The sequence below is a fragment of the Podarcis vaucheri genome (assembly GCF_965113315.1).
Source record: "Podarcis vaucheri genome assembly, chromosome: 1".
NCBI lineage: Eukaryota > Metazoa > Chordata > Lepidosauria > Squamata > Lacertidae > Podarcis > Podarcis vaucheri.
The window spans coordinates 28,608,744-28,620,368 of record NC_138759.1 but is presented as its reverse complement, the minus strand read 5'-3'; the positions used below and the strand labels follow the sequence as shown (position 1 = coordinate 28,620,368).

At 41.6% G+C, this 11,625-nt stretch overlaps 1 protein-coding gene across 1 annotated transcript in view; it reads right to left on the bottom strand.

The window, feature by feature from the left end:
- Positions 1 to 806: 806 nt before the first annotated feature.
- Positions 807 to 11,625, bottom strand: part of SEL1L (SEL1L adaptor subunit of SYVN1 ubiquitin ligase) — a gene marked incomplete at its 5' end in the record, with an annotated part of 38,689 nt that continues 27,870 nt past the window's right edge. Inside the window, 5 exon segments of the mRNA XM_082191810.1 lie at positions 807 to 5,583; positions 7,644 to 7,772; positions 8,097 to 8,269; positions 8,864 to 8,938; positions 10,457 to 10,622. Coding sequence (XP_082047936.1) covers positions 5,380 to 5,583; positions 7,644 to 7,772; positions 8,097 to 8,269; positions 8,864 to 8,938; positions 10,457 to 10,622 — 747 coding nt within the window. The 3' untranslated portion in view covers positions 807 to 5,379.

Genomic DNA, 11,625 nt, shown 5'->3' with positions numbered 1-11,625 from the left:
GCAGGGTTGTTAAGGCAGCAGAGAGCATTGTTGGCTGCCCACTCTCCACCTTAGAGCAGATTTATGCCACAAGGTGCCATAGGAAGGCACTGGACATAGTAAAAGATCCATCGCATCCTGGTCACTGTCTCTTCGAGCTCTTGCCGTCGGGACGGAGATACAGGACGATGAAGACAAGAACGAGCCGTCTTAAGAACAGCTTCTTCTCCAGAGCGATCTCGGCCCTGAATGGGAAGCCCGGACTTTGAAAGTCATCTAATCTCCCTTGCTGTATTATACTGTATTGTTTAATTAGTGTTTTTATGGAGCAGTCAAGTAATTTCGTTGTCCCCGAAGGGGGCAATGACAATAAAGATATTATTATTATTATTATTATTATTATTATTATTATTATTATTATTATTATTATTATCAACACAGGGGAAGCAACAAGAGGAGGGAAGAAGAAGAGGTAGGTGAAACAGGGAAGCAACACATAGGCGTTTCAGTCCTCCCAAGATGGAAAAGTTGACTCAGACGGTAACACTGCAGTCCTATGCAAGTTTAGGCATAAGTTAAGCCCCACTGAGCTCTGTGGGACTTACTTCCTGGTATGCAAGCATAGTATTGTACCCTAAGGTTGCAATCCTATGTATATTTACTTGAAATCAGCATTTACTGCCAAGTAGGCAAGAATTTTATTGTATTGTTAGGCATTAATTGATAAAAAAGGGGGGAGGATTTCTCGTTCAGCTGTATGGGTCATAGTTTTTGTCAGAAATGCCAGTTCTTTTTAAACGTAAAAAGGAAACACAACTTCTCTTACATCATTACAGGCCAATCACAAAAGTGGCATCTTTATTCAACAAGATATAGTACAAAATGAATCTGTACATCTTTCTATTAACAGGATGTGTTTACAGTTATATTACACTTTTCCAGCCTTTATACTGCATCATCTTAAATACAAAATAAAATTTACAAAACCCTTTATTCACTTTGTGATTTAGGCCAGCGTGAGACAAAAGGACTCTTCTCACTAGCCTTCTCCAACTGTATGCATTCAGTTGCAGCTCTCAAATCATGCCAATGCTTCAAAAAAGAAAAAGGGAAAAAAAGTGGAAAGTAACCTGTTTGTCATGCTGTTTAAAATATTAAAGAATTGCTAAAGTAAGCTTCCGTTCTTGTAACTTGAGTATGTGGGTTTTAGAAACAGCAAATTAACAGAGTGCAAGCTGTTGGCCCCAATCCATCTTACGTTGGACTTTCAGCCTGATCCTATGCTTATTTACTTGGAATTAAGTTCATTCGGTTCAACAGGGTGTATTCTTAGGCAAGCGTGCATAGGATTGTAACTTAAGTTTCACTTAAATCAGTGGAACCAGTCAGTTGCACCAGGGATGTGTGGGCTAAGGGTACATGACACTGGTGTGCTGGTGCTTTGTGTGCAAGCACTACTGCCTTGGTTTATACATACCACCCAGCCTTGTGTAATGATCAGTCACAACTAACTTCTTATTTGTTGGTTTAAGCAAGGGCTTGTTTAAAATACCTTGTGTCAAAGAAAACCCGAACTGGGCTCAACAGTGATGGCTACCTTGAGATGATGGACTGGGTGCTCTGTATTGTTTGGTTTGTTAAAACATAGTGGGGAAACAACTCTCTTTCAATTTTTCTCATCCCCCAGTAAGTAGTTAAAATATTAGAAGGCAAGCTTCCCCCACTTTATTTCCCCAAGGGTGTCAATCACAGAGTGAAGTATTTTCACACATACAGCCACATTGTGGAAAAGCCGATTAAGAAGCATCTGTGACAGCTACCATGAAGAGAAAGGCAGAGCTGAACTAACCCAACACAGATTTGTGGTGGGACATCCATTGCTACTTCAAATATGCTGTTTATTCCTGGTTTAGTGGTTTAAGATTCGAGTAAACCCTTCACTCAAACACTGTCACTTAATGTGTGAAAGGAGAAATTTCTCATACAGATGGATAGCACTAATTACATCCAGGGAAGCAAAATTCCAACGATATATAATTATAGTCTCTGAAACATGCTGCTGTTCACGTTCTCAACATCTGGTACAGTGACAATTTTCAGAAAAGAGATGGATTAGAAAGACATAAGTTTCAGCAGATCCTTAGCCAAGTCCACTTATGTTCTGATCTATCTTGGATAAAAGAATCACAATTTGAATTCAACAATTTGATCCATGTCAAGCAATTCCATTTAGCTTAGATAATTTAAATCCACCTGCCCCTCTAAATAGCAAGAGGATGCTCTCTAAAATCACACCCCATGACAAAAAGTTTAAAAGGCAAAGCCTGCTTTACTAGCACCAACTGAATGCAAGCAATTTTATATTGATAGATGCTAGTCTTAATTTAAAAGGAAAATTAAAAGGTTAGTTCAAAACAAGAGGATGTTCAAAGATACTATATGTGGATAACCTAGACCTACTGATCTTTTCTTAAATCCCTGAGTTTGCTTGATGGTTCTCCCATATAACCTGCTGTCAGCTACATCAAATCTAAATGGATGCTATTTAAATAGCCTCTGCAATGGCAAAATCCATAAGGGAAACACACTTATTACTTATCTTGCATTTTAAAGGAGGAAAATAATTCAAAAGGGGAGATCATGTGTTTTGCTTATCTCAAGGTTTAGCTTTAGTATGGATGTGGTTATGAGGGCTATAGTTGCTATATCAAGTGGAAATTAAAGAGTGAGCCAACTATTATGTTCTTCAAGTGAATCAAAACAAATTTAAAGTGGTACAATTAGCAATTCTTTAAAAAGCTCCACAGAAGCAATAAAATGAGATAGTGGAGGGGAATATTTTGGAAATTTTGAAGAATTATGCAGTTACTAAGCTGTTCATTCCAAAGAAAGTATTGATTTTAACGTAGGAAACAACTGTATCACAATTTAGTCTCATTTGAAATCAAGCACACTTTTCTGGATTTTACCCTGTAAAATTAACAAATGCACAAACAGAGAGACCATCACTTGCAACTGGAGCCTTGAATATTTTCAGTTACAGCTCCCACTTCCGAAGAGGCAAGCAGTTTGCTAAAGCTGTGGCTTGCCTCCAGGGCTGTGAAAGCTACTGAAACGCCAAAGGAATATCCCCCCCCCCCCACACACCCCTGTTGTTCCTTTGAACTGTAGCCTGTATGGAGGACCCAAATTATGATAAGGTTTTAGTTTTCGTTTGCACCTTGTCTATCTGATGTGCAGACTTTTTTTGGGGGGGGAAAAAGCTTTCGGACCACCTACTAAGTTGTCCAACCTCATAATACTGTTAAGCTGCACAACACCCAGCTTCTAGAAGCTCTTCTCACAGATTCCAAGACATGCTAATGGAAGATAATCTTGCTCAATATTATTCTAACATTTCAGAGCCATACGGTGTCTCTCTTTTAATGGAAGCCCTTGCTACTCCAACTATGCTTGTCTACTTGCTTACTAACAAAGACTGTTGGCATTTGAACAAGGCAAGATAAGGTGCTTTTGAGAAGCATGCAACATACGCAGTCCAGACTCTAAACAACATTTAAATACCACATTGCTTTCAATGGTACCAACGGCTTATGTAATGATGCTCTAGAAACAGACACCTGTATATGCTACTGTAGTAGTTAAAAAAGGAACACGTTTCTGTGCATCCGTTGAGCCAGAAAATTATCCTTGCATCTTTGCTTCATGTAGTGACTTACTAAAAGAGCAATGGGTTAAACAGCAAGTGTCCATAGTTGTCTTATAGCCTGGAAGATGTTGTTTGATTTGAGGCCAAAGGAAAAACATGTTGAGAATTGTTTTCGTACTACAACAGCTCTTATATGACATCAGAGTCTGGGGATCCTCTCACCCCTGAAACATACTCCTACTCTCCAAGGAGCTTAAAAATAATGTGTGCTGGAGCCAAACTGGTATAAATGGTGTGGGTGTTATTAACTGATACATTTAGAGTTGACTACTATATGCTAATTGAGTGCTTTGCATCTCACGATAGCTAATGCAACAGAAATGGTAGTAACCAATTTTTAGATATGTAGATTGAGGTTACATTAATAACCCAAAGTTGCACAGTCTCCTACACCTACTGCAACCATCCTGTTTGGGCATTTGAAACCTGTGGGAATGCCCTCTTCACACAATGCATGCCAGCGTTGTCTTGCCATTTTCTTTCTATGCTTTCTATGCGCACAGGTTTTCCAACACAGGGACAAGATTGGATTCCCGCCTCCGAGGATGAAATCCTATGTGCATCGAAGAGATGATCACACATGAGCTGTGGAATGCTGCAAATGCCTGTGTTGCCATGGGGCCAGGGCTAGTGCCATACATTCCTGCAGGGCCCCTTCATGCATTTAGAACTGAATGCTTGAATAGAATTTGCAATATCAGGTTAAGACAAACCCGGCTCATTAGACCTGAATTATGATGGACTGGAAAAGCAACAGAAAAGAAAGACTGCCATAAAGATGCCTTCTGAGCTTAACAAAGCACTGGCTTTTTCTCCAGCCCACTGTTCGGCTAATCTTGGCATATTTGTGGAACAAGAAAAGAAAAGAAAAGAAAAGAAAAGAAAAGAAAAGAAAAGAGGCTGAGTGAGCTTGGGTGGGGTGGAATCCTTACACGTCTCAGACAGGTTCTTGCAGTGTACATAATTCAAAAAAATCTGAATTCTGCACACATTGCAGAGGACTTGTTTGTTAAATTATTTGTCATTTTATAAGTGCAATCATACTTCATCCACTGCTGTTAGGAAGAATTTGCCTAAGTGGGGAGGGGTAAGCACAGATCACCGAGAATAAGTATATTCATATTTACCGATAGTCTTTTTATCTGCTTCTTATGGACTGATATATCCAAATGAAAGCACCCACAGACACTCAAGGGTGGGAAATACTATTAAGGGATTAAGATGGTGTCAAAAGAATTGGGAAGAGAACCAGAAAAATAAATCAAGTTTATCACAATTGCAAACATACTCACATGGCCTTTTTTACTTAGAAGAAAAGCAGAGGCTTGACTTTCTGGAACAAAGACTCGACTATAAGTTTCCTTTCTGTGTAGGGCAACCTCCACCACAATCATCACCTGAACTATTGAGACACAACTGAAAAAGGGCACTGAACAATCTGGTACAGCAGGCATCACTTCTGTGTTTCACAAAAGCTGTTTCGTTATTCCACTGGCACTGAAATAACATTCAACTCCGCATTGAGGAAACATACATATCCCTGAAAAAAGAAAGGTAAGAGTCCTAAGCGACTTTTGGAACGCAACACTCTTTTGCACCTCCCTTGCAGATGTGGCCCATTCATGGGGTGCCCTAAAACCACGCAAAACAGTCCCGGCTGGAAAATCCAGTTCACTTCGCTGAGGCTCCTGCTATTGCGGTGGCTGATGCTCTGGGGGAGGATCCTGGAGAGGCACAGCTGGCCGGGGCCCTGCCGGCCTGGGAATTGCCTGGTGCTGCCTCTGCCTGTAAGCAATGACTGTGCCCAAGAGTAAAGCAATGATGGTCATGAGGTAAAGGTCCCACTCAGGTCCCAAGAGCTGGTCCATGTCAAGGTGTGAGAACACTTCTTTGATCTAAACAAACAAAAAACAACAACAGACAAAGCGAGAGGCATTCAGTCCTCAGCTGCTGTCCACAATTTCAATAGCTTCCTGCCCCTTATGTGAACAAGAATGTTAAAAGATAAAGGTAAAGGTACCCCTGACAGTTAAATCCACTCACGAACTACTCTGGGGTTGCGGCGCTCATCTCGCTCTACAGGCCAAGGGAGCTGGCGTCTGTCCACAGACCGTTTCCCGGGTCATGTGGCCAGCATGACTAAGTCACTTCTGGCAAAGCCAGAGCAACGCATGGAAACGCTGTTTGCCTTCCCGCCAGAGCGGTACCTATTTATCTACTTGCACTGTGTGCTTTTGAACTGCCAAGTTGGCAGGAGCTGGGACTGAGCAACGGGAACTCACCCTATTGCAGGGCCTCGAACTGCCGACCTTTCGATCAGTAAGTCCAAGTGGTACAGTGGTTTAAACCACAGCGCCACCCACGTCCCTGAACAAGAATGTTACTGGGTGTAAACCTTGCCTTTTTGATGGGCAACTTATCTGTGACAACCTTGCAGCCAGGTTATGTTCTTTCTTCAAGGATGCTGGAAAGCTGTTTAGTGTATTTCACCTCCCATGTATTACATGTGCTGCAAGTTTTATTTTTAACTCGAGTTAAATTTTATACCTGCCCACTGGCTACCACCACCTACAGCTCTGCAACACGCATGGGAACACCTCTCTCCCACTCTTCCTCAACAGGAATATAAAGTGATCAGTCTGAAAGGTGGTGGGATGAGTGCACAGCTTCAGCTTGGCATTCCTGCAGCTTACTGCTTCATGATTAAACCCCAATTGACTGTAGCAGAGTGCAAGAGAAATATGAAGGCTCATTTCTAAGGGGCAAAAATGAAGTGCCCCAGGGCTTTCCTGAAAACAGGCCAAGTTAAGTCCCTATCCAATGGGAGTACTACCAGTTGAAATAAACAAGAAAAAGGAGTCATAACCCTGACCGGCATAGGTTCAGACTCTCTCTCCCCACACTCAACTTGATCATTTTACAGCCTAAGGATCCCTTAGATAGCTGGATATTAGCAATGATGGCTAAATGGAGTCTCCCTTGTCAGAGGAGTTATGGCAATGAATACCAGTTCTGGAGGCTGTGGGGGAAGGGACAGCATGGGATGGAAACTGCCTTCATGCTTCACTTGTGGTTTTTCTAACAGCACCATGCTGGCTACTCCTGCAGCATAACATCCAACGATTTCAAAGGAGTCTCCAGTATAATGATGAATAAGGGTCTTGTGAAAACATGAACAGTCTGGATTACTACCTAAGAACTCAGTCAACCAGGGTAACACCAGGATGTCAGGCACTGCAACAGGGGTAGTGGGTCAATTTTGGGTAAAAAAAGGTAAATGGTAAAGAACCCCCAGACGGTTAAGTCCAGTCAAAGGTGACTATGGGGTTGCGGCGCTCATCTCGTTTTCAGGCTGAGGGAGCTGCTGTTTGCTCACAAACAGCTTTCTGGGTCAAGTAGCCAGCATGACTAAACCGCTTCTGGAGCAACAGAACACTGTGATGGAAAAGCAGAGCGCACAGAAAGACCGTTTACATTCCCACTGCAGCGGTACCTATTTATCTGGTGTGCTTTCGAACTGCCAGGTTGGTAGGAGCTGGGACAGAGCAACAGGAGCTCACCCCATCATGGAGATTCGAACTGCTGACCTTCTGATCAGCTAGCCCAAGAGGCTCAGTGGTTTAGACCACAGCGCCACCCACATCCTTCAATTTTGGGTATAGTCTACTTCACTAGCTGAATGGGAGCAAGTGTGACAAGGAAACACTTTTACAGGCAAAGTGGGACAGAAGACAAGGACAAACATTAACCTCCAACCTGAAAACTCCACATTGCCAGAAACTGCTCTATCTACAGGCAAGTGTTCCTGCACCTTAAAGCTGTTTCTAATTACACATCTATACTTCAAGCCAGTTACACAGAAGAAGGAGAAGAGAGGTAATTCTGACCAGGAATGCACCACCATCAAAGTACCTTCAGTATCATTCTTTTCCTATAAAAGCTCTGCATTACTTACATTGGTTTCTTGTACATACTGGAAGGCATAAATGATTCCTAGTTTGCAGAGCGCAAGGAAGACTGGAACTTGAGCATCTGGACTGGCATCAGCTGCCATGTCATAGAAGCGTTTTGCGAGGTGAATATCCTACAAAATACATACAATTAAAATATATTCGTGAACGACAAAAGTAATTAACTTGAACTTGTTGGTGCCGACTTCTAAATAACAGCAGGAAGCTGATATTCCCCCCCACCCCAATATATTGCATAATAATTATGCAAGGCACTTTCATTAATGGTGACCTTGTCTCCATTTAGTCAGATTGAAAACTCCTTCCCTCCCTACCTGCCACCCAGTGCATTATGTACAAATGCCTACAGTAGATGGCAAGAGATTCTTACAACTGACCATACTGGAAATTTTGCTGCAACAAATTTCACAATGACCATGTCTCCCAAGGTGGCTCACCTGCTTGATACCAAGTCCTTTCTCATGCATATAGCCCAGGTTGAACATAGCTTGGGCACTGTGCTGCTGCTCCGTTGCCAGGCGGTAGTGAATAAATGCTGTTTCGTAATCAACTTCAGTTCCAAAGCCATAGAAATGGTAATCGCCAAGTTTCAGTCGAGCAACAGTGTAACCTATCAGCAAAAGAACAACCACGATGAAGAGAAGAGTGAGCTATATGGCACATTTCTTTCAGTTTGCCAGGGATTGTAGGTTTGTGTCCCAGACCAATAACCAACTGTAGAAGGAATTTCATTCCACCACAAGATTTTCTGGCACTATGGACAGAATTTGATTCTGCGGTATTTAGTTGAACATGTGTGCCCCGTTATGCAAATGCACCCTGAGAATACGGTAGCCTTCAGAAATTTCATTTCAGAAATTACAAAGTTTGGGACTTAGGCTGATTACAGCAGCTACTTCACAATGAGCCAAGTGCACTGACATGGCAAAAGCAGACCCAGTATCAGTTCAGCTCTGTAATATGCAAGATTTCTTAGATCTGACTGTATTTTGCAATCGTCAGAGAAATGTGGCTGCAGGAAAGAGAGGATTCAGGTGGCACAAAGCAAGACTTTAACCTATTCATGATCTATTTCCAGTTACTGAACAGACACAGCAGCAATAGGGATCTCTCGGTCCCTTTAGCAGTCTGTTTAGGAATCTGCCACAAGGACTCCTCATGTGTGCTATGGCCGAGGAACCAGAGAATTTGAGTTATGACTCACCTTGGGAGGCTGCTCTATTCCAGTGCAGTAAGGCTCTGGGATAAGTCTCATTCTCTTCTATTATGCTGGCCTCTTCTGAAGAATTAGAATAAATGTTGGGAGAATTAAACACACAAGTCATATTTAATTTCCAAAGGATTAAGTACCCACATGATTCAGGCTGATGATCTAATGCGAGTAGGGGTGGGCACAGCCTCCTAGTTCTGCTGCACAAAGTTAACCAAATGATTTCTGTCATTCCCATCACACAGTCACCACCCCTTGCCTGCATCTAGTCTGCCAGACCCTGATGGTCACGGTGGTTGGTGGCAAGAGCCTACCAAAATCAGGAGCTTACACTAGGCCCCTGCACACCAGCAAGCACAGATGGTGGGTTTGTGTTTTACACTTTCCTTCATGGGACTGATTTTCTGCCCCTGTGTTCCCTTTGCAAGATGCCATCCTGCATCTAAGAGCCTGGGGAAGAACATATTTAAAAATAAAACAAATGTTTCTGCTCATGAAATCTTCTCTTTGGAAGCAATCCTGAAAGAGCAAGGCTTGAAAACCCTCAAATATCCAAAGGTAGCAAGAACACCTACCCTCTCTTCTTGGAGAGGAGGCTTCCCAGTGTTTCCTTACTGACCTGGAAAATGCTAAAAAAACAGCAGGCCCTGGTTCTATTCTAAAAATAATATATTATATATTAGAATCCTGTTTCTTCCCCTCCTCCCAAAACTGCAATTCTGGTCCAGTGGGAGAAGAATTCTCTCCATAACTGATATTTTGGCCTGTAGTTTACTTTAAATTTAGAGCCGCAAAAACACTGGGATAGAATGCCATGGTGATGGAACACACATGGTGCCTATACTAGTTTTCAGTAGGAAGCTTGCTTAAGAGTAGCATGATAATGGGTCAATTTAAACAGTTACGTACTTCAGCGATTACCTAAAAAGCCCAACAATCCCACTACATTGCCCAAGATTAACACAGATCGTCTTTTCAATAGCACCCATTCATTAAAGTTTCAACAAGCAAGAGCATGTGAAATATGTGCATTGTGATTGCTTCATGTGCAAAATATTGATTTCCTGGACATCTCTGAAGAAGCGCAAGCCCAATGAAACTAGTAGGGGGGAAGGCAGAGAGGGGCCAACAGTAGGTGGAACCAGAGTCAAAGGCAGGCAGAGTAAACTTATTCTAGGTTTGTCCCCATCCTCACTGAGATTAAGGAGAAGAAAGCTCCCTGGATGGAATGTAAGGAAGAAGGCAAGCAGGTAGGAAGTTGGCTGAGCTTAGTGGGGTAGTGTCCCATTTGCACTAATGGACCAACCTCCACTGAGTGCAAGGTCCCAGTTTGGACAGGCATTTGGGGGGAATGAAGGGACACTTTTACTATAGCATTCTATGATTTTATCCATAATGGAACATATATAAATTATTTTGTTTAAGTTATAATTCATGATTTGTCAAGAAGCTTGCTGTTCCAGGTTGGTTATTTCTAACCCCAGAAGCATATCATTACATATGAAGCCACCTTCAGTGCTAAAAATCACGGCATAGCTAATCAGCACCAAGCCAGTAATGTATACAAGATGTAGTCCAATCCCTTACTTTGATCAAGAATGAAGGCAGCATTGCTTTGTGCAACCTCATAGCCTTGTTCCGCCAACAGCAGATATTGAACAACAGCAGAATTCGTATCGCCATCTTTATAGCTGTTGTAGGCAGTCATAAGCTTTTCAGACCAACGGCCTCGCTCACACACGTTCTTAAACAGCTGCAGAGAACACACACAAGATAGCTGTAACTTTTTAAGCTAACCACTTAGAATACATTGAGGAGACACAAACAGGTATTCCTGCAGAACCTTCATTTGTGAGATTCAGAAGGCATCAAGGCATAAAAGGATCAGGGTGCACAGCCATTCAGCAGGGAAATGAGTGACAAACACTACATAAAAATTCATTCAGGAATTCACCCGTTGCACAAATCATCTGCCAAGTTTACTTTAAAGCAGGGATGGGGAACATGCAGCCTTCCAGATGTTGGTGGATGACAAATTCCATCTTCCCTGACCATTGGCCATGTTGGTTGGGACTGACAGAAATTGGAGTCCAACAGCATCTGGAACGTAACAAATTCCCTATCCCAGCTTTAAAGACTTCAGATTTATATAACCATATTTTGTTGCTCTCAAGTTAGACTTAGAAGCATTCACCTTAATTTATATTATATTCTAGTGGAAAGTGTTTAACTTGGACTGTTTTTATAGTGGACTGAAATTTAAGGACAATATTGTACAACTCAGATGAAGAATAGATTTTATTCTCCAAAGACCAGCAATCTGCTAAGAATAGTTTTTAAAAATTCTTACAAAAGCATTTAATTGAGTACACTGGAATTAAAAGTCCTTCCACTTTATTTACTTTGAAGCTTTTCAAACCCTGTACATTTGTGACCCAAACATGGTCTTAAAACTACATAACTGAAATATGATGCATTTATTTATTTCATAAAATTTAGACACCACTTAATTGTGAAAAAAAAACCCTCAAGGTGGTTTACAAAGAGGAAAAAAACCCCTAAAATTATCGGTAAAACAGTTACATTAAAATAATTTAAATCAGCAATAAACTAAAAACAGGTTAAAACACACATCAACGTTCTATGGATATGGGTAGACTATATAAATAAAACTATTTTTAGCATGAACCGAAAAGAGTACAGATCTAACAAAGAGGGAGGAATTCAACATCCCTCTATGTGGATTGCTCCATCAG